The following is a 23,779-nucleotide window of genomic DNA, read 5'->3' as shown; positions in this document are numbered from 1 at the left end:
TGGCCATTCTGCCCAACTGCAGCTCCAGTACGGTGTAATGCTCCGCACCAAAATGGAGGCTGCTGGGGTTGGAGGGCTGCAATGTGAGAGGTAACCCGTCGATATATACAGTGCACCCCTCCTTCCACCCTTGCTGGAATGTGACAGACCAGGATCTGATTGCCTGCAGCGGAACGATCAAGAGAACCTGGGGCTGATAGCCACAGTAATGCGTGGTGGACCAGAGACATGACGCCTCCCTTAGAGGGGGCAGTTACGCAGTGGTGAGTGCCTGGAGGAGGGAGGTCGCTGCTCCTGTTGCCCCCTAATGCTATCTATGCAGTATGGTGCCCCTCAATGCACAAGGCAACGTCCTACTCTGGGGAGCGAGGGGGCTGCTGTAACTTCCCTGAGACATGCAGCGGGCCCTGGAGTCTTGTCTGCTTGAGATGCTAAGGCCCAGTTGGACGACTTCGCAGTGCTCCTCCCACCCCCTGAACTGAGGTCTACAGATCCATAATCCTCTGGTGAGCTGGTAGCTGAGGTGATTGTGGCTGCCAGCCGTGGGTGCTGAGATGGCGATTGGAGCGAAGGGTGCGCCATTGCATTCCTGGTACCCCTGGGTCGAGCTGCGGAGGAGGCGGTCCCGTGGTGTCAAACACCCAATGCAGCAGAGGCAGTTCACCTGAGAAAGCTCAGCAGGCCACTTTGAGTGGAGCCAGGCCACAGTGAGGGCAGAAGGTACTGGTGTGCTGGCGGGGGTGGCAGCGATCGCTTTGAGTATAGCTGCGACATGTACGGAGGATCTGCTCCCCTGATAGAAACTCTGTTGTGTGTGTGTATATATATATATATATATATATATATATATATATATATATATATATATATATTTCCAATAACGCTCGCTCCAACCACAAATTCCAGCCGGATTCGCATAAGAAGATGAGGCAGACCCAACTTGGTGCTATTTTAGTTTATTTTCTTAAGACGCCACCAAAAATCCTCACGACGCGTTTCGGCAGATTCCTGCCTTGATCACATGACAACATAGTCGTGAAGCACACACCCTTTTAAAGTGCAATAATAAACATAAAAGAAATATTCACATGTTCTATGGTCTGTTTTTCTTTCTCAAGTTACATCAACATTTTGATTTTTTTAAATGTGAAATACAGTGTCATTTCTGTGATACACGTAGATAATATTTGTAAAATACATTGACAGCAAATAATTGTAAAATACAATTAAAAGGTTGTGCTGCAAAAAGAAAAGAGATTTGGTAATACCTGTAAAATACAGTTTTTCTTTTTAGTAATGCTTTGCTTAAATGCAGTCATATTGTCAGCATCATGCTCCGTGTAACGTATATTAGTCATTTGTATATACACCTCACCACTGCCATTTTTATCTATGAATAAAATCACTGATTGATTTACCGATTACATGTGTTTTTTCTAATTTTCTTGTGCTGTGCTTCTACATAGGAAAACCCAATGATTCACCCTATTGGTGTCTTATAAGTGGAAAGTGCTGAAGTGCATAAATAATAAGGTGCATATGAAACAAACTATCATGTTTTCTTCACCAGTATATAATCGTACTGATTAATATGTATTGTCATAATCTAGTACTTCCTGTGACATTTATATGGTTTTATTTCAGTATCGGCTAGTGTTTTTCACAGCAACTAGGAACGCAGGCCAAATGGACAATTCATTATTTTTATCTCAATTCAAGGACATGATTCCCACAATTAGTTAAAAACATCCCTTGTATTAAAAAATGTTTTAAAAACCAATTCAATTCATGCCTTAAATTAGAAAATTAAAAATCCATTCATCATATAATTATATACAGTAGACAATATAAATATTCAACTGAAATCATTGTTAAGATTGCGACCATAAATATAATCTTTGTCTAAAATCCATAATAGATTATATAAGATTTCATAATTATAATTGTGCAAATAAGCCATTTTTAAAGACGTCATTTGTAGACACACATAAATACAATCCCCCCCCACACATTCTTGGGGAATGTGGCCTGACCTTGTTTCTTTTGATTAATCTTCTTGATCGTTTTTCTAAAACCGATATTTAGATTGTATGGCAATGTTGGTGTAAGCACTTGTAAGTTCTTATGCTGGTTGTTAGTTTAGATATGTATGTAAATCTTCACCCATATTTAACCCATTGGGCTGTTTACTGTCCAATAGTAAAATATAGTGTGCTTCCAGACGACGCAGCATACCCTCCCTGTCGCCGCCTCTTCTTTGGATGGGGACACTATCTATCCGGTAGTATTTTAGATCTCTTGTTTTTCCCCCATGGTGTTCCTTGAAGTGACGGGCTACCGGGTAGCTAGGGTCACTGTTGGTTATCGCCCTGATATGCTGTAATATCCTTTGGTGCCCCGGCAGTTTTGTGCTTCCAACATATCTGAGATTGCAGCTACATTCCAAGATGTATACTACATATTCGCTTTTGCAAGTTAAATGTTGTTTAATCATTTGGGGTTTTGAGCCAAAGGCCGTCATATAAGATGTTTTGTTTATACCAAATGTACATGCTTTACAGCTGATACGTTTAAAAAAAACCTTCCTTGCCTTTAAGCCAATCTGTACTACTTTTACATTCCGGGCTACTGGTTACTAAAATATCTGCCATCGATGTAGCATTTCTAAACGTTATGGCAGTAAATTGAGGAAGTGAGTTACCAATGACGGGGTCATCCTTTACTATGTGCCAGTTATTCTGAACTATTTGGCGCAACAATTTGTGCTGACGATTATATGTAAGAATGAGTCTTGGGCCCTCTTCTATCATTGATGTCCTATTTTGTTGGGTATTTGGCGATGTACTAGCTTGTACCAATAAATCCTCCCTGGCCCTCGTCCTAGATTTCTGAATTGCGCTTTTAATAGTTTTGGCACTGTATCCCCGATCCATGAATCTCAATTTACTTTCCTGTTGGTTTTTAACCAGTTCGGCCTCACTACTGCATATTCTGCGCAATCTAAGCATCTCCCCATAGGAGATACTATGTATCAGATGAGCTGGATGTGCGCTCGTCGCATGTAGCAATGTGTTTCCAGAAGTTTCTTTTCTAAACAGTGTAGTACTGATCTTCAAATTTTCTATTTTGATTAGAACATCTAAGAATGGGATTTGGTCACTGCTGGTGTGTGATGTAAAATTTAAATTCATATTGTTATTCAAATTAGCAATGAACTCCTCTGCCTCCTCCTCTGTTCCATTCCATACAATCATTAGATCGTCTATATATCGTAGCCACGATATTACCTTATCTTTGTATGTGTCACCGTGTTGCCTCCGAAGAACCAGCTCCTCCCACCAGCCCATGAATAAACATGCGTAGCTGGGGGAGAAGCTGGCCCCCATTGCAACACCCTGTATTTGGCGAAACATTTGTTTTCTGAATAGAAAGAAGTTATGTTCCAGACAGAAGACCAACATGTCCATAATCACCCTGTTGTGTGACGTGAACTCTATTGGTCTCCTGGCAAGAAAATAATTCACTGCCTTAATACCATCTGGATTTTTTATACACGTGTATAGAGATGTTACATCAAGAGTAATCAGTTTGTACCCCTCCTGCCATTCCACTTATCCAATCTTCAACAAAAAATCCCCAGTGTCTCTTACATAGGATTCTAAGTTTTGAACGTGTTCCTGAAGGAAAAAGTCTATGTATCTAAACATATTTTTAAGGGGCCCGTCACAGGCCGCAATAATTGGACGTCCAGGAGGTTTTTCCCTATTCTTGTGGATTTTCGGTATAAAATAGATTACCGGTGTTTTGGGGAACTCCTTTTTCAGGAATTCAAACTCTTCTAGACTTGGGAGTCCCTTGCTCTTCCAAGCCAGTAATTTGCTGCATAGTTCATCTTGCATCTGTTTATACCGGAGGGGCGTGCTATGGTGGTAACATTGAACATCGTTGAGTTGTCTTTCTGCCTCGGTTAGATAGTCATTGAGGGGCCACAATACAATATTCCCCCCCTTATCAGAGTTTCCTATTACGATGTTATTTTGTTTTTTCAATTTTTCCATTAGTGCTCCATAGCTCCGGGGGGGGGGGGGGGGGGGGCAGCGATCGCTTTGAGTATAGCTGCGACATGTACGGAGGATCTGCTCCCCTGATAGAAACTCTCAGTTGTACATATATATATTCCTTGAAGTTAAATATACCTAAGAAAAAGCCGGCACTCCAGGAATTCATTCACCATGTAGTTTATTTCACTGGCTGGCTCGTTTCGACCTCCTGGTCAAAGCCATGGCCTGAAGGGAGTGAGGGGCCTAACCTGTCTGACTTCTTGAGCAATTGTTTCAGGCCACCGTCTCTACCTGCTTTGTCATAGAGCATTGGCGGTCTGGCCACTTCCAGGCGCTCCATCGCATGCAATCATAGCTCGGCCCCTGAATTTCCAAGACCAATATGCATTACTCCGGGAAACGCAACGATTGGGTGAAATCAAGTTGAATTCTCCATAATACGAATATACGTACAGGGTCCGTAAGCAGCGCATGTCTTTTGACGCAGTAAAGGCAAAACTCCATGCCCTACAAATGCAATATGTCACTTTCCCCTTCAACCTTTAGGTGCTCTTTAAGGGAAAATCCTACTTCTTTGCAGTGGCGAAGGAGGCCTGGACCTGCCTGGAGGAGAAGCCTCCGCTCTGAACCTGACGGACTGTTATGGCTGAGAGGGACACCCTTCGGACACGGCCAAAACAATGGTCCACCAAGTGGAAGTGTGGAGAACATTCCAACAGGCCCACTAACAGCTCCCATGTAGAATGGACTAGGGAAGCAACCATGAGGCAGTCCTCGTCAGAATCAGAGTGTCTGTCCGGGGTTGATGGGGAAGCCAGCTCTCCTTGACTGGGAGAGAAGAGGAGGATATCTAGCGGCCCACTGAAGATGAACTGGATCGTGACGTAATTAGACCAACTCGAGATCCAGGAGTATTACAGGAAGGCAGCAATGATTGGTAGATTCTTGAGATGGAGGGGGTGATTTTGAGTATGTGGACAATGCGAGCCATTACCCCCCTGTGCATCGCTTTCGAAAGTGTGTTATTCTAGAGATGTGACCTTTCATCTCCCTATTAACTTTGAGCGATATCAGTAGTGCAGTGCCTGAAGAGAGAGGTGTGTGTATGATCTGACGTGTGTGTATACTGAGCGGTACTGTGACCTTTATCCTTTTATTACTCACTACTGGATACATCCCCAACTAAGAGTGACTGGGTGGTGAATGCAGAGAGTCTGTTAGAGCGAATGTTGTCCTATGGGTTGAGTAAAATCTGATATTGAATCGGTTGTCCCACAATGGATGCCTCTCTGTCCTGAAGGCATGTTGAATGAGAATGCCAAACCAATCTTTTTCTCTTCCTTATATTTTATCTGCTCTTTTGATTACATGTAGGTAGTTTGGGATGGAGAGGGCTACAGACACCCCCGGCCGGACCTGCAATAGGGTTCCCTTATGTCATATGGGGATGGATGTGTGCGGGGCTGGGTAGGGGGAATAAGGATCAACGTTTGCTTGTTATGTTTGCACTGTTCAACATGTTTTTTGATTTTTTTGATCGGCGAGAGGATGTCATACCAGGCTCATAATGTATGTTTCACTGAGATGTGAAGATTCAAGCTACAATCTGTCAGATGTAATGCATGTCAGTGATCTAGCCCACACGCAGTGGTCTAGGCTTACATGGCATATAAATCAAAGTCAAAGTCAATGTATAGCGCGCTACATACCCATAGGGTCTCAAGGCGCTTGAAGAACGGTGGGGAATTACTTGTCGAATATCCAAGTTTTAAGTTGCTTTCTGAATGCTAGGTGGTTCTGTGTAAGGCGAAGGTGAGTGGGAAGTGAGTTCCAGGTTTTAGCTGCCAGGTAAGAGAAGGATCTACCTCCCATGGTGGTTTTGTTGATGCGAGGTACAGTGGCAAGGGCTTGGTTGGAGGATCGTAGCTGGCGGGAGGGGGTGTAGAAGGACAGTCGTGTGTTGAGGCATTCGGGTCCAAGTTCGTAAAGTGCTTTGTGTGCGTGGGTTAGGAGGCAGAAAGTGATCCTCTTATTTACAGGGAGCCAGTGGAGGTTTTTCAGGTGACCGGAGATGTGTTCTTTACGCGGGATGTCTAGTATGAGCCTGGCTGAAGCATTCTGGATGCGTTGGAGTTTTTCTGGAGTTTTGCGGTGGTACCGGCGTATAGGGTGTTTCCGTAGTCCAGGCGGCTCGTGACCAGTGCGTGGGTGACCGTTTTTCTAGTTTCGGTGGGGATCCAGCGAAATGTTTTTTTGAGCATGCGAAGAATGTTGAAGCAAGAAGATGAGACGGCGTTGACTTGTCTGGTCATCGAGAGTGAGGAGTCCAGGATGACGCCCAGGTTCCGTGCGTGGTCCGTCGGGATGGGTGCTTTTCCCAAGGGCCTCTGGCCACCAAGAGTCATCCCAGGCAGAGGGGGAGGTGCCTAAGATGAGGACTTCTGTTTTGTCTGAGTTCAGTTTCAGACGGCTGTGCTAAATCCATTCGGCTACTTCTTTCATTCCTTCGTGTAAGTTGGTTTTGGCGGTGTTAGGGTCTTTGGTGAGTGAGAGGATCAGTTGAGTGTCATCAGCGTAGGAGATGATGTTGAGGTTGTGTTGGTGAGCGATGGCCGCAAGGTGGCTCATGTATACGTTGAAGAGGGTGGGGCTGAGTGACGATCCTTGTGGCACGCCGCAGATGACATCAGTGGCCTCTGACTTGAATGGTGGGAGGCGGACTCTCTGGGTTCTTCCGGTGAGGAACGATGTGATCCATTCCAGTGCTTTTCCCTGGATTCCGACGTTTCTGAGGCGCTGTAAAAGGGTGCTATGACAGACTGTGTCGAAGGCCGCGGAGAGGTCGAGGAGGATGAGGGCGACTGTGTCTCCATTGTCCAGTAGGGTTTGAATGTCGTCTGTTGCTGCGATAAGGGCTGTCTCCGTGCTGTGTTTGGCTCGGAAGCCTGACTGTGAGGAGTCGAGGGATTTGTTGGTTTCGAGGAAGGCGGCGAGCTGGTTGTTGACAGCTTTCTCTATGACTTTGGCCGGGAATGGAAGAAGCGAGATGGGGCGGTAGTTTTTGAGTTCGGTGGGGTCAGCTGTGGGTTTTTTCAGGAGGGCGCTGCGTTCTGCGTGTTTCCAGCTTTCCGGGAATGTGGCGGAGTTGAGGGAGCAGTTGATGACGTCTCGGAGGTGTGGTGCTATGATGGAGTCAGCTTTGTTGAAGATGTGGTGAGGGCATGGGTCTGTGGGGGATCCTCAGTGAATGGAGTTCATCAGGCGGATGGTGTCCTCAGTGGAGATTGGGTTCCATTCATTAAGGATGTTCAAGGGGAGTGAGGGTACAGCAGCAGGTTGGGTGGGATGGTCTCCGGGACGGTTGTCGAAGCTGTTGTGAATGTCTGCGATTTTGTTGTGGAAGAATGAAGCTAAGGAGTCGCAGAGGGCTTGAGAGGGGGTGATGTCGTTGGAGTTGGCTGATGGGTTGGTAAATTCTTTGACGATGTTGAATAATTCCTTGCTGTTGTGGGCGTTGTTTCTAGTCGGTCTTTGAATGCAGCTTTCTTGGCAGATCGGATTAGTTGGTGGTGTATGCGGGTGGCGTTTTTGATGGTGTCCCTGGTGCTGGTGTTTAGGTTTTTTTTCCAGGCCTTCTCTAGGGAGCGACAGAGTTTCTTGGATTTCTTAAGATCATCGTTGAACCAAGAGGCGTTTTTGCTGCCTAGTTTGATTTGACGTTTTTTCAACGGTGTTAGGATGTCGGCGCTGTTGGATAGCCATTGGGTGAGGTTAATGGCTGCTAGGTCGGGGTTAGAGGAGTGGGCGGGGGGGTTTAGAAGAAGCGATGAGATCTGGTCGATGGTGATTTTGTTCCAATTTCTTTGCAGAGTGGGTTGAGGATGGTTGTGGATTGTGGTCTTATTATAGATAAAGTGAACGCAGCTGTGGTCCGTCCAATGAAGAGCTGTGGTGTGACTGAATGAGACATGTTTGCTGGAGGTGAAGATAGGGTCGAGTGTGTGTCCTGCAACGTGGGTGGGGGTAGTGACAAGTTGTTTGAGTCCAAGGTTGGCGAGATCGTCCAAAAGGGTGGTGGCGCTGCTGTCGTTGCTCTTTTCCAGGTGAAAGTTGGGGGGTATACACTGTGCTAGCACACAGTGTTCACGTCTGGATCCAGGGGGGTGGCAATTCTAATCCGAACCCCCTCCTTTTTTTTTTTTTTTTTCTTCAACTATAAAAAAAATCATGGTTCGATCCATATGGGACATATGCTGCAGTCCAGGGTATTTGGGGACAACTGAATGTCACTATTGTAAGTGTCTATGCCCCTCCCTGCCCTCAACAATGCACTCTAAACAAACTCATTGAAAATCCTGTTGGAAACTGAATTCTCCCTACACATCCTTGGGGAGATTTTAACGATGTGATGAGCCCAGACCACGACAGATCAGGGGCCTCTTCAGGCCTGATTAGAGCCACATCCCTGGCTCATTTTGTGGATACATTGAGGCACTCAGACCTATGGCATCGACATCACCCACATGATAGAGGCTACTTATACAACTCAGGGGCAATGATAGGGGAGATACCTAGTGAAACCAATAGGGAATGGAGATTAAATCCCTGGGCACTAAGAGCTGGGACTACCCTACGAGAGATCCGTACAGAGTCTGAACTCTACTTCCTAGAAAATAAAGACTGTCAAATTGGCAGCTATACTCTGGGAGGTATATAAGGCAGTCATGTGAAATAAAATGCAGAATATTATCACCTTCAAGAAAAAGAAGGCTTTTAGAGCTGTGGAGGAGCTCGAGAAACAACTCTGGAAGGCGGAGACGATGAACACACATTCTTCATCCCCCCTAACAGTCAGACGGGTTGTAGCCCTGTGAGCCGAATGTATAGCACTTGTCACTGATAAAGCACACAATCAAATGCTAGCTACGCACCATCGTCTTTATGATGTCCGCAACAAGGCTGGGAAATTGTTGGCCTGACTAAGCCACAGTGAAATGGAGACCTGATGCGTCTACCAAATACAGGGGGTGGAGGCATACTCTGTATGCCATGGGAAGGGAAATTCTTGAAGAATTTGCGAAATTCTACGGGACCCTTTATAAAGACCTGCCCAGATAGAAGTCTTCCTAACTGACGTGGACTTACCAACTCTCTAGTGATGAATGCATGGCCTTGGAAGCAGATATCACCCTTGCTGTAGTTCAACCTGTTGTATCAAGTTCAAGTTCAAAATTTGATTAGCGCACTACTCACCCAGAGGGTCTCAAGGCGCTTGTAGGAAGGGGGGGGGGGGGGAACTTTACTTATCGAATATCCAAGTTTTCAGTTGCTTTCTGAAGGAGAGGTGGTTCTGTGTAAGGCGGAGGTGGGTGGGGAGAGAATTCCAGGTTTTGGCCGCTAAGTAGGAGAAGGATCTTCCCCCCCCCATGGTGGATCTGTGGATGTGCGGAATTGCGGCGAGGGCCTGATTGGACGAACGTAGTTGGCGCGTGTTGAGGCATTCGGATCCTAGGTCGTAGAGGGCTTTGTGTGCGTGGGTGAGGAGTCGGAACGTTATCCTCTTGTTGACGGGGAGCCAGTGGAGGTCTTTCAGGTGACCGGAAATGTGAGCTTGGCGGGGGATGTCTAGTACGAGTCTGGCTGAGGCGTTTTGGATGCGTTGGAGTTTTTTCTGTAGTTTGGCTGTGGTTCCGGCGTAAAGGGTGTTTCCGTAATCCAGTCGGCTTGTGACCAGTGCGTGGGTGACCGTTTTTCTTGTTTCGGTGGGGATCCAGCTGAATATTTTTTTGAGCATGCGTAGGATGTTGAAGCATGATGATGTGACGGCGTTGACTTTTCTGGTCATCGAGAGGGAGGAGTCCAGGATGAAGCCCAGGTTACGTGCGTGGTCCGTTGGTAAGGGTGCAGTTCCCAAGGCCGGTGGCCACCATGAGTCGTCCCAAGCAGAGTCAAGTCAAGTCAAATGATTTATATAGCGCACTACATACCCAGAGGGTCTCAAGGCGCTTGAAGAAAGGTGGGGGAATTACTTGTCGAATATCCAAGTTTTAAGTTGCTTTCTGAATGCTAGGTGGTTCTGAGTGAGGCGAATGTGAGTGGGAAGTGAGTTCCAGGTTTTAGCTGCCAGGTAGGAGAAGGATCTACCTCCCATGGTGGTTTTGTTGATGCGAGGTACAGTAGCAAGGGCTTGGTTGGAGGATCGTAGCTGGCGGGAGGGGGTGTAGAAGGAGAGTCGTGTGTAAAGGCAATCGGGTCCAAGTTCGTAGAGTGCTTTGTGAGCGTGGGTTAGGAGGCGGAAAGTAATCCTTTTATTGACGGGGAGCCAGTGGAGGTTTTTCAGGTGACTAGAGATGTGGTCTTTACGCGGGATGTCTAGTATGAGTCTGGCTGAAGCGTTCTGAATGCGTTGGAGTTTTTTCTGGAGTTTTGCGGTGGTACCGGCGTATAGGGTGTTTCCGTAGTCCAGGCGGCTCGTGACCAGAGCGTGGGTGACAGTTTTTCTAGTTTCGGTGGGGATCCAGCGAAATGTTTTTTTGAGCTTGCGAAGAATATTGAAGCAGGATGATGAAACGGCGTTGACTTGTCTGTACATGGAGAGTGAAGAATCCAGGATGACGCCCCTCCACCACGCACCCGCCTTCCAGCTGCTCCTCCCTCGCCCCTCCCCCCTCCCACTTATGACAGATGCTCTTCCGCGCAGCGTTCACGCGCAGCGGTTGCGCGCCGAAGGTGCGCCAAAGGTAAGCCCGTCTACGCCCGACCGCGCCCAGCGCAAGACCCCCTTGCCCTTGTACCACCTACCCCACCCGGATTACATACGAAGCCACCACCCTCTTAGCCCTAAACCCCGGCCGTCTCCCCAACTGCGTCCAAGCCACTCCTAGACACACCCATGGACCCTTCTCCTGCAACTCCTGCAAGTATGACGGCACCAAGACCAACTCCTCAGCCACTAACACCAAACTGAGATCTGACACCAACCACCTAAAATGCATCCTGCTCAACACCCGCTCGGTCCACAGACACGCCATCGACCTTTGGAATCTACTAGACACCATCTCTCCGGACGTCGCCTTCCTAACAGAAACATGGATGAACGCCTCTTCTGCCCCAGACATCACCATTGCCATCCCGGAAGGCTACAAGATCATCCGTAAGGACTGCACCGACCAAACAGGAGGAGGCCTCGCTATCGTCCATAAGAACTCCATCCGCATCTCAACCACCTCAGACGTCAACCTTACCAGCGCCGAACACCTTCACTTCCAGATTCACACCGATCCCAAGACCACACTCAGAGGCACCCCCCTCTACCGACCACCAGGATCCCGTGCACAATTCACTGAAGACATCACTGATTTTATCACCCCACACGCCCTCCCCTCCGAGGAATACATTCTACTGGGAGACCTCAACTTTCACCTGGAAAAGAGCAATGACAGCAACGCCACCACCCTTCTGGATAATCTCGCCAACCTCGGACTCAAACAACTTGTCACTACCCCCACCCACATCGCAGGTCACATACTCGACCCTATCTTCACCTCCAGCAAACATGTCTCCTTCAGTCACACCACAACTCTACATTGGACGGACCACAGCTGCGTTCACTTTAGCTACAATAAGACCACAACTCACAACCATCCTCCACCTACTCTGCGAAGAAACTGGAACAAAATCACCATCGACCAGATCTCCTCATCACTTCTTCAAAACCCCCCTGTCCACTCCTCAAACCCCGACCAAGCAGCCATTAACCTCACCCAATGGCTATCCAACAGCGCCGACATCCTAACACCGTTGAAAAAACGCCAAATCAAGCTAGGCAGCAAGAACGCCTCCTGGTTCAACGACTATCTTAAGAAATCTAAGAAACTCTGTCGCTCCCTCGAAAAGGCCTGGAAAAAAGACCCAAACACCAGCACCAGGGACGCCTTCAAAAACGCCACCTGCACACACACCTACTAATCCGGTCTGCCAAGAAAGCCGCACTCAAAGACCGACTAGATAACGCCCACAACAGCAAGGAATTATTCAACATCGTCAAAGAGTTTACCAACCCCTCAGCCAACTCCAACGACATCACCCCCTCTCAAGCCCTCTGCAACTCCCTAGCTTCATTTTTCCACAACAAAATCGCAGACATCCACAACAGCTTCGACAACCGACCCGGAGACCAACCCACCCAACCCTCTGCAGGACCTTCACCCCCCTTGAACATCCTTAATGACTGGAACCCAATCTCCACTGAGGACACCATCCGCCTGATGAACTCCATCCACTCAGGATCCCCCACAGACCCATGCCCTCACCACATCTTCAACAAAGCAGACTCCATCATAGCACCACATCTCCGAGACGTCATCAACTGCTCCTTCAACTCCGCCACCTTCCCGGAAAGCTGGAAACATGCCGAACTCAGCGCCCTTCTGAAAAAACCCACAGCTGACCCCACCGAACTCAAAAACTACCGCCCCATCTCGCTCCTTCCATTCCCGGCCAAAGTCATCGAGAAAGCTGTCAACAACCAGCTCGCCGCATTCCTCGAAACCAACAAATCCCTCGACTCCTCACAGTCCGGCTTCCGAGCCAAACACAGCACTGAGACCGCCCTCATCGCAGCCACAGACGACATTCGAACTCTACTGGACAATGGAGACACAGTCGCCCTCATCCTCCTCGACCTCTCCGCAGCCTTCGACACAGTCTGTCATAGCACCCTATTACAGCGCCTCAGAAACATCGGAATCCAAGGAAAAGCACTGGATTGGATCACCTCGTTCCTCACCGGAAGAACCCAAAGAGTCCGCCTCCCACCATTCAAGTCTGAAGCCACTGAAGTCATCTGCGGCGTGCCACAAGGATCTTCACTCAGCCCCACCCTCTTCAACGTATACATGAGCCCCCTCGTGGTCATCGCACGCCAACACAACCTCAACATCATCTCATACGCTGATGACACTCAACTGATCCTATCACTCACCAAAGAACCGAACACGGCCAAAACCAACCTACATGAAGGAATGAAAGAAGTAGCCGAGTGGATGAAGCACAGCCGACTAAAACTGAACTCAGACAAAACTGAAGTCCTTATCCTAGGTACCTCCCCCTCCGCCTGGGATGACTCTTGGTGGCCAGAAGCCCTTGGAAAAGCACCCATCCCGACGGACCACGGGGATGAGCCTAAGATTAGGACTTCCGTTTTGTCAGAGTTCAGTTTTAAACGGCTGTTCTTCATCCACTCGGCTACATCTTTCATTACTTCGTGTAAGTTGGTTTTGGCGGCGTTTGGGTCTTTGATGAGGGAGAGGATCAGCTGGGTGTCGTCTGCGTAGGAGAGGATGTTGAGGTTGTGTTGGCGCGCGATGGATGCGAGGGGTCTCATGTATTCGTTGAAGAGGGTGGGACTGAGTGAAGATCCTTGTGGTACGCCGCAGATGACTTCAGTGGGCTTCGATCTAAAAGGGGGAGGCGGACTCTCTGGGTTCTTCCAGCGAGGAACGAGATGATTCAGTCCAATGCTTTTCCTTGTACTCCGACGTTGCTGAGGCGCTGTATGAGGGTGCTATGACAGACTGTGTCGAAGGCTGCGGAGAGGTCAAGTAGGATGAGGGCAACTGTTTCTCCGTTGTCCAGTAGTGTTCGGATGTCGTCTGTTGCTGCGATGAGGGCGGTTTTGGTGCTGTGTTTGGCTCGGAAGCCGGACTTTGAGGAGTCGAGGGATTTGTTGGACTCGAGGAAGGCGGCGAGCTGTCTGTTAACGGCTTTCTCAATAACTTTGGCAGGGAATGGGAGGAGCGAGATGGGGCGGTAGTTCTTAAGTTCAGTGGGGTCTGCTGTGGGTTTCTTCAGAAGGGCGCTGAGTTCGGCATGTTTCCAGCTTTCCGGGAAGGTAGCGGAGTTGAGGGAGCAGTTGATGACGTCTCGGAGATGGGGTGCGATGATGGAGTCTGCTTTGTTGAAAATGTGGTGGGGACATGGGTCGGTTGGCGATCCTGAGTGGATGGAGTTCAAGGCGGATGGTGTCTTCAGTGGTGATTGGGTTCCAGGCGCAAAGGTTGTTAAAGTGGGGTTTTGGTTCGGAGGTGGGTGGAGTGGACTGGTCTCCGGACTGGTTTTCAAAGCTGTTATGTATGTCAGAGATTTTATGGAAGAAAGAGGCTAGGGAGTCGCAGAGGTCTTGGGATGGGGTGATGTCGTTAGTGCCGGCGGTGGGGTTGGTAAATTCTTTAACGATGTTGAATAGTTCTTTGCTGTTGTGGGCGTTGTTGTCAAGTCGATCCTTGAATGCTGATTTCTTGGTGGATCTGATCAGTTGGTGGTGCTTGCGGGTGGCGTTCTTGAAGGTGGTCAGGTTGTCAGTGGTTGGGTTTTTTCTCCAGGCTTTCTCGAGGGTGCGACATAACTTCTTGGATGTCTTAAGGTCATCGTTGAACCAGGGGGCTTTTTTGCTACTTTGCTTGATTTGATGGTTTTTCAAGAATGCTAGTTCGTCGGCGTTGTGGGTGATCCATTGTGTGAGGTTGGTGGCTGCTTGGTTTGGGTCCGATGATTTGGCAGGAGGGTTTTGGTGAAGTGAAGTGAAGAGCTGGTCGGTGGTAATTTTGTTCCAGTTTCTTCGGGGGATTGGTTGTGGGAGGTTGTGGGTCGTGGTCTTTTTGTAGTTGACGTGAACGCAGCTGTGGTCCGTCCAGTGGAGAGCTGTGGTGTGGTTGAAGGAGATGTGCTTGCTAGAGGTGAAGATTGGGTCGAGCGTGTGCCCGGCATAGTGGGTGGGGGTATCAACAAGTTGTTCGAGTCCGAGATTGGCCAGGTTGTCCAAGGGTGGTGGTGTTGCTGTCGTTTTTCTTTTCCAGGTGGAAGTTGAGGTCTCCCAGTAAAATGTAGTCCTCGGAGGGGAGGGCGTGTGGGCTGATTAAGTCAGTGATGTCTTCGCTGAATTGTGTGCGGGGTCCTGGTGGTCTGTAGATGAGGGTGCCTCTGAGTGTGGTCTTGTGGTCGGTGTGGATCTGGAAGTGAAGGTGTTCGGCGGCTGCGAGGTTATTGTCTGAGCTGGTCGTGATGCGGATGGAGTTCTTATGTACGATGGCGATGCCTCCTCCTGTTTGGATGGTGCGGTCCTTTTGGATGATCTTGCAGACGTCCGGGATGGCTATGGCGATGTCGGGAGCTGATGAGGCGTTCATCCAGGTTTCTGTAAGGAAGGCGACATCCGGCGATGTGGTGTTGAGCAGGTTCCAAAGTTCAATCGCGTGTCTGTGGACCGAGCGGGTAGACCTCCTGGCTCCCCACTTTCTTAAGCTGCGCCTAACAGCAATAGAGGATGGCATCCTTCCATCTGTCTTGCGCAGAGCCACAATTGTGGTTATACATAAGGCCAGGAGGCCACCTACCGCCTGCAGTTCTTACCGGCCGATCTCCTTGATTAATATAGAAACAAAGATTCTTGTCACTAGTCTTATAGGGGATATTTCTCCCTTGGCCCACAACAACCATTCCGACTTTATGCCCAGACGTTCCACTTGAGGAAATCTTCGAAGGCTCCATAACTGGATGATGGAAGTCCAGTCTAGACAGGATCCTCACATGTTTGTCTTCCTGGATGCCGAAATGGCCTTTGCTGCACACTGGCCTTTCATTATACAAACTCTGAGGAGACTGGGGTTTCAACCTCTGTTTTGAACTGGATTAGCCTACTTTACAAGAAGGCGGAAGTAAGAGTAAATAGTACATTGTCGTCAGTCCCCTATCGGGAGAGGGACTCATCGTGCTGCCCTCTATCTCCCCTCTTGTTTGCCCTGATTCTGGAACCACTGACGTGTATGGTTCGTGCACAGCCAAACATCGAGGGTTTCGAAATGAATGGTTCCCTGATACCAGAAGAAAAGCTTTCACTATACACAGACCGTATCCTGCTATATCTGACCTGACCAGTCTAATTGCTCCCCGCAGTCCTTCAGACTTTTGAGCAGTATGGGGCCTATTCTAGGTATTCAAGCCCAATCTTTTCCCTGCTGGAGGGCATCTAGACCTGACAGCTCTTCCTGGGAGACTCAGGGGGAATCCGGAGGGGTTCCTCTATTTAGGGATCTATGCCACAACCAAGCAGGAGAGATGCATAGAGCATAATGTAAGGACATTGCTGGCTGAATTTCATATAAATGCTGACTGGTGGAAGGAACCCCTCCTAAAGATATGAGACAGGGCAGCGATGTTTAAAATGAGCTTTCTCCCCAAATTTTTGTTCGTCCTACAAACCACATATTCTAAAATCCCTGCTGTGTTTTTGTCAAAATTGATAGTGAAATTAGAAAACCACTATGGAACAGGTACCCTAGAATAGTTCTCTGAACACTACAGCCCAACCCATACAACTGGTGGATAGCCCTTCCAGACATCCGGGCTTATTACTGGGCATCCCATTTACTAGCAATAAACGACTGGGGCCATGTTAATGGTGATCACCCTGCCTACGCACTAGAAAGGACACCATTTCAAACGCAACCTAATCACTGTTCTCTCGGGGGGGGGGGCCGGGGGGGGGGAAAGGAGTGAGAGGCCTACTACTGGCTTCAATGTGACTATTGCAGCATGATGCAAGGCTAGTAAATGTCTGGGATGGGCATTAAAGATAACCTGGGAAACTGCTCTATGGGTGGGGCAATACCTTAAAGAAATTGGGAAACTGAACAGGTTTGCTGCCTGGGACCATATCGGGATCTCCAAAGTGGGTCACCTGAGTGAAAGGGTGGCCTGATGCCCTTTTCGTCCCTTCAGTGAGAATTTCAGCTTCATGACAGACAACACTATAACTATATACAGCTTGCCCATGCCTCGAAAGCTGAAAATATCCCAGCAGATCTCCCGGAGTTGGCACCCCAATAGGGTAGATTTCTGATGGGAACAATACAAGAGAAAGCAGTATCTTACATATATAAAACCAATAACAAAAATGTGCCCAACACCCTATTGAAACTAAGGACCAAACGGGAAACCGATGTTGGTGAATTAGAAGATTTAGGTTGGGAAGCAGCTTTAAAGTCCCCACGGGAGGTAGCAGTTGCATCTAGACTCTGGGTCATCCAGCTCCAAATTCTACATAGAACATTCTATGATACAGACCTCCTCCACACAATAGGTAGGTAGAGCTGCTTCCCCAGATTGCCTGAGATGTAGGGGACTTGATCCACATATTATGGACATGCCTGCCATTTACTCATCCTGGCAAAATGCACTCCTGGAACTAAGCACAATACTATGGATGTTGCTACCCGAAGACCCTAAGTACATGCTTTTAGGCATACCCAATGACCTAGACTGCCCATGCATGAAACTAATATTGTGTAACTTTGGCTTAGTGGAAGCAAAAAGTGACCTGGCCAAACACTGGGCAACCCTTGACACATCTACTAGGGGTAAATGTTAAAGGTGGAATGGACATCTATATGGCAGCGGAAAGATTAACATATAAGAGCAGGGGGTGCCCACGTACGTTTCAGAGGTTGGGGGCTGTTGTATTAACCACTATGGCCTAGAATGCAAGATGATGTAGATACAAATGATTGTCATGCCTGCAGATTTGTTGATAAGCCCATATTTTGTTTCTTCATTGCCCTCATTCACTATTCTGGAAACACTTGATTGACTGACGTCCTTTCAATTCATTACTTTGTTTGTAATGGGCACCAATTCATGCCTCTCTTGTTATGATCTACAAAACCTAATAAAATGTTTTTTAAAAAGATTAGGATATTTTAAACATCAGTAGAATACAAATTATATAGATCCATATTATGGGGAGTGGCAAGAAAGGGGGGGGGCACGAGTAACCTGCAAACTAATCTGTAAAGGCTCTAGGTATAATGATTTGCATGTCCAGAACTAAAAGGGGCCCATTTTCTCTGTATAATTCATGAGGGGCTGAGGGGTCTACTATTTGTTTTCCTTGCCGCACACAGCTGCTGGTTATACCGTCATGGTCTGTGGCCCAGATCAATCTTCCTGGTGTGATTAGAACACATATGTTTTTCACACCAAATAATGGAAGCAGAAAAATAAGAAACATGCATACCTTTCCTCTGAACTGGTTTGTGAGTGTAGTCCTTTTTTAGGTCTCGGCTAAGCCGCGCGGAAGCGCGTCTCCGCCGAGAACCTATTGTCGGCGTGTGTGCTTCCCAGGAGACAATCCTGGCCGCGCGCATCGCCTTGGAGGCGATTTCAAACGCGAACGCGCTCGCTGTGGGCAGCTGCTGTCGCGCATTCACACAGACACACACACACACAAGAGCCCATGCACGCAAGCACATACAGACCCCCCCCACACATACATACACACGCACACACACACGAGTGCTCCCCCCCCCCCCCCCCCTCCGTCGCACACAGACCCCCCACCCCTTTTTAACTTACCGGGGCAATCTCTGGGGGACTCCGCTGCTGCAGCTCTTGCCAGTTACTTTCACAGGGCTCCCTCTTGGTCAAGGGAGCCCCGCAACACAAGCGTAACCTCCTGCTGGCGGCCCCGGGGCTCTCCACCGCTCACAGGGCCGCAATACGTATTTACTCGCCTGCCTCCTTTTCCGGACGCGGCCCCGCCCCCGTCACAGGCGACATTGCACACTTCCGGTGCATGCGTAGTTTTTTTTCTGTTATCGGAAAGGCGGGGCGCCGCAGCTATTGGTCCTACTTTTGTGTTAACAGCTGATGCAACCAAGCACGCCAGTCAATTGGTGTTATATTCCAGTATTAGTGATGTTGTTTAATGACGTTATTTGTATTTGTTTGCATGTTGGTACTGGGCCTGTTTTTCTTTTCATATTTTCATACATTCTGAAATTGAATTAGTGGGTTCAGATTCTGGTAGTGGCATTAAGATGCACATATAAACATCGTGCAAGTGCGTAGCATATCATTTCATGCGCGCACATGCAACACAGACCTATAGGCATTGCCTATGCTTGCTTTTTCGTCTGTAGATGAGAAACTGCTTGTGACTTATACCCCTTAACGTTCACCCCTTCTCCCTACTTGTTGCATGGTTTACTTTACTTCTTGAGTTCCTGGAAGCTGATGACAATTCTCCGACGAGAACGCACTGCTTGCTGCCTGTGGGGAATTTGTACAGGGCCTGTTGGCTCCAACCCGTGCAGGCTAATGATTGACTAGCATGTACAGTGCCACAGAGACGTTATGCTTTCTCCCGGAAGTAACACCTGCCCTGTGCCGTCATGTGTTTACCTGTTCAATAAAGCGGCTGCTGTCACCACATCGGCTTGAGTCTCAACCAGTGCTGCATTTGCGCACCAAACATGGAAGAAATATTTAATCATTGCCCACACGGCTTCAGGGGCAAAGCGTTTGCATCAAGTGTTCTTTTGAAATCCTACAGGGCAGTTTCTAGGTTTATAACTGGGATGTCTGTGTAAGGTAGAGTTTAAAGCAGGGGCTTAACTGTCGAAGGTGCAGCAAGTGCAGTTCATTTGCTTGTGTTAAGGGATATTGCATCTTTATCAGAGTTTATCACGTGGTCTTCCTTTGCTGCAGTTATCGATATTTGTTTACTGATTGCAGTAGTCTTTTCAGACCCAGGGATTTAGCTATTGTGAGAATGGCATTTATCAGATGCTTGGGGGTAGCCGTCATGAAGACGCCCTGATGTTGGATTGAATGCTTGTGATTTTATAGTGAGGGGTTGCATTCAAATAATAAAGGGTGTCAGTGGCGGCACTGGTTACCTTTTCCCTCTTTCTTGCTTCGTATTTGTATATCAGGAGGATCTATTTATCCTGGAACTGTTTTTCTTTTGCCATAGTAAGTCTGCATTAACGGCATCCACGTGGCAGAAGGTGTGATGGATATAGGTTACTTTAAGAACAATCTCATTCCTAAACATTCGTTGTTGTTCTATTCTGGAATTATTAATTCGCGAACAAGGCCAGCTCCCCATTTGGTCTGCAGGGGTGTGAGGCTGAGTTAACCCCTTCACTGCGGCGGCTATTCCGCCGCAGTGCTAAGGGGGCGGGGCGGCCGCATGCTGGTGACGGAACCGCTCCGTCACCAGCGTCGGTTGACCTGTGCTTGTGACGGAGCGGTTCCGTCATGGCCCGCCCCGCTCAATAGAACGTCAGTGCAGGCGTGAAATTCGCGCCGCGCAGGCGCGCCAAGCGGGCCATGAGGGAACCGCTCCGTCATCAGCACAGCTCACCCGTAGCTGATGACTGAGCGGTTCCGTCATCAGCACTTAAGGGGTTAAGGACACGATGTCCATCTATTGGGTATTTTTTTCTAACTCCAGCTGTAGGTGTGCTTAGGTCACCAGACTGATGAATGTTCCTTCTCCGAATGTGGACAAGCAGCATTTCTCTCATTTTTTGAGCATCACAGAAGTCAAAAAGCTTAGACTAAATTGATTTTCAGTCTCAGGAAGGAGAGATTAAGCTATTGGCATTGTAAATGACAATGCCATTTATTTATATGTTTTAGAATCAAAAATAAATGTCATAAGCAATGCCAATAGCTCTAACTTTAACAATGCCGAGACCATTGCATTGCAAATGCTTGTTTTATTTTTTTGTTGCATCATTTTAATTATGTTAGTATAACCAGTAAAAGCTTGAACGGAAATCTTTGTTTCGAGCTAACTCATGTGGTAAGCCTGATCCAAAAATTGGGGCTTGATTCTCCCTAAATGAGTTCTAGCCTGTATTAGCAGGGCAACGTTTGGGATTTTCTTTTTTTAAGTGTCAAAGCTTGATTTGTTCGTTTCATAGTACACACCTTTCCTAGGAAGGGACACTTGTCTACACACCTTAACTAATATATTTATTTAATATTTTAACGATCTTTTAAAAAATTGACATGCCTGTGACTGTTTCCTGGGATAATTATTAGCCTTCTGCAGCCTGTACATACAGTTTGTTTTAATCCTTGTAACGGATATTTTAAAACAAATTCTTTGTTTTCCAGTTTAAGGATGAAATTTCACGCCGATTTAAAGCAAAACGGGATCAGCTGGTTCTGATCTTCGCTGGGAAGATACTGAAGGATGGAGACACATTGAACCAGCACGGGATTAAAGATGGACTGACAGTGCATCTTGTCATCAAAACCCCAGCAAAGTAAGAAACGTTTCATGTTTTTACTTTTGGTGTTGGTCAGTTGTCAGTATTAATGAATTTGGAGATAAAACAGTTAACTGTGACCAAAAGCCTCTCCCGCCCCAGGCACTGTAGACACTGTAGACACTGAGATTATGACCTTATAAGAACGCATCAGCTTGTATAGCTTGGTTCCACTGGCACACTATGCACCGCATCCATGTCTAGCCCTACTTGTCCTACTGGGGCCAAACCGGTCCTGATTTGCTTGTGTTCTGGTTCAGGGTGGGCCTGGTCTGGTAGTTCAGGCTGGGTTGTTCTCACTGCAGCAGGATCAAGACTGATGTACAGATGTCTGTGTCCAAACTGTAGTGGCATGGTGTAGAAAATAACGAAGGACTGGGATGCTGCCCTGAGGTATTACCAGTGGCTGAAAGAAAGTCAAGCATTCCATCACTTTTTTTTTGCATACATCAAGGAATCTAAATTACAAGTCACTACTGGTTTAGCAAACACCTCTGGCTTCCATGGAGCAGTCTCATATTTCTGATCAATGCACCAGCATTCCAAACGTGTTCTGTGAAGTTGGCCCTTTGTGATAAACCAAAGAATAAAGGCTTAAAAGTCGCTTTCCTCATACTGCCAAGAACATAATGGTGAAGAGAAATAATCTTTAAAAAAAAACATTCGTTTTCACGCTGTTGGTAATTCTTACAAAAAACATACTTGATGTAGAAGCTTATTTCATAATTCTCCACCAGTTCAGTTTTGCGAAGTTCGGCCACCTTCTTCAGCCCAAATCCCCTTCCACCAATGTAGTACATTTTCCAAAATTGGTGCAGTTTGAAGGACCTTTCCAAGAGAAATTATCTGCACTATTTCTGAAATAAAGTCTAAATTCACATCTCTGATCTCATTCATACTCCATGGACAAGGACCTAAATTCCTTGCACTTTTCTAGATAAATCTCAGCCACTCTTGAACTAACTGAATTCCATTCATTGCAAAACTACATTAGTGTCCACTTTGAGCCATCACTTTTTTTCTAACAGTGTTGTAGTTTGAGTCAGAGACTTCAGTAAAGAGCAGCTAAGGAGCACTTGCGTAGTAGGTACTTCTTGTCACATTTTGTGCCCTTCTATTACAGCCGGAACTTCCTAGCTCATGTTATGCTCCATCCTCATTCCACATTTAGTTACCTGCCAGATCACCACCGTACACAGATTACACAACATCAAATTGTCCCTGCACCCATTCTGAGCATGCAACTTGTGCACTTGCCCCATGTATATAGATAAACCTGTTATATAAAGCTTGTGGATAGTTGAGTTGACGTTCCATTTGAATAAAAGCTTATTGTTGACAGCCAACTCCTCAAGGACTGACAATCTGGATTTAGACCAGGGTTGTCTCACAGCCAGTGCTCCTGATCATTGGCAATGTTTTATATGTAATGGACAAAGACAACCCCTTTCTCAATCGGTCAGTCGTAAATTCTTACTTGATAGTCTTCTGGATTGTATGTGTACTGAGAGGACAGTTGTAAAAATGGTCTACCTTTTTATTTTTGCAGTTCTACAAAGCAGATAAAGCTTCGCAACTCTCTCTAGTCCCATCCCTCTTCAAGAATTTACATGCTTGTGCATCCTTGCCCTTTCTCTTATCTTTACTAATAATTATTCACTTAGAGGCTCTGTGATCAAAAACATTCATACTTGGATTGATCGTCACCACCTTAAACTTAATCCACCTCAAAACTGAACTTCACTTAATTTCTCCTTATTGTTTTACCCCTGATCAATCCTTGTTGGCCTATATCAGGGGTACTCATAGTACGGCCCGCGGGCCGCTGGCGGCCCGGCAAACCTTCTCTGGCGGCCCGCGGACCTTTCAGACATCTACCCGAGTTTTTTTTAAATTTTGGTCTGACCATTAGCATGTTAATGATGCTATTTTCACCTCTCAGCGCCCCTGTAGCCCCACTCTGACTACGGCGGCAATCGCCCGGCCCCCACAGGCAGCAAAGTCTGAGTCAGCTCTGGTTGCAGGCAGCCTTTAAAAAAAAAATGAGGGAGACAGAGGGAGGGAGGGAAAGCGAGGGAGGGAATAGTGCTACATGGGCCTAATTTGTGCCGGAGCTTTCCGGTGCTCAGCACCGGCACTTATTTTTCAGGGCCGGTACTACAGCTTTCTTCATGCTGTCAGGCCATCCCCAGATAGAACGTAACAGATAGTCCTAACAAACCAACCAACCATATCCCACGTTTATCAAAACACTTCCAGGAAAACATATTTTGCGTAATGCGTTTTAGAGGGCTTGCACATTCATGCACGAAACAAAGAATACAATACCCCCTTGGTTCAGGCACTACAACATCACACGAGACGTCACTTCAGGAGTTACGGCTGCCGTTTAATTACAGATCACGCCCGAGTCACGTGCTTGTGATTAGCGCAATATCCGGCTCCTGCATAGCGCACAGACTCCCGGCTGAACAAAGGTAGGAAGTGCGCTTCGGCGCTCATTGTGGCTTGTAGCAATGATAAGATCTGCTGCATGACTTCCAATATGCATGCCCTGGAAAGGCATTTCGCCTCAGCACAGGTTGACAGTTTTATACA

General features: G+C 47.4%; 1 protein-coding gene across 2 annotated transcripts in view; it reads left to right on the top strand.

The window, feature by feature from the left end:
- UBQLN4 (ubiquilin 4) overlaps positions 1–23,779 on the top strand; it is a 105,392-nt gene that overhangs the window by 4,605 nt on the left and 77,008 nt on the right. For both annotated transcript variants that reach the window (XM_086947649.1, XM_086947650.1), the window contains exon 2: positions 21,027–21,178. In XM_086947649.1, coding sequence (XP_086803775.1) covers positions 21,027–21,178 — 152 coding nt within the window. The remainder of the gene's footprint in view (positions 1–21,026; positions 21,179–23,779) is intronic.

Source organism: Lissotriton vulgaris, chromosome 12 (genome assembly GCF_964263255.1).
Source record: "Lissotriton vulgaris chromosome 12, aLisVul1.2, whole genome shotgun sequence".
Lineage (NCBI taxonomy): Eukaryota > Metazoa > Chordata > Amphibia > Caudata > Salamandridae > Lissotriton > Lissotriton vulgaris.
This window is presented reverse-complemented; position numbering and strand designations above follow the sequence as displayed.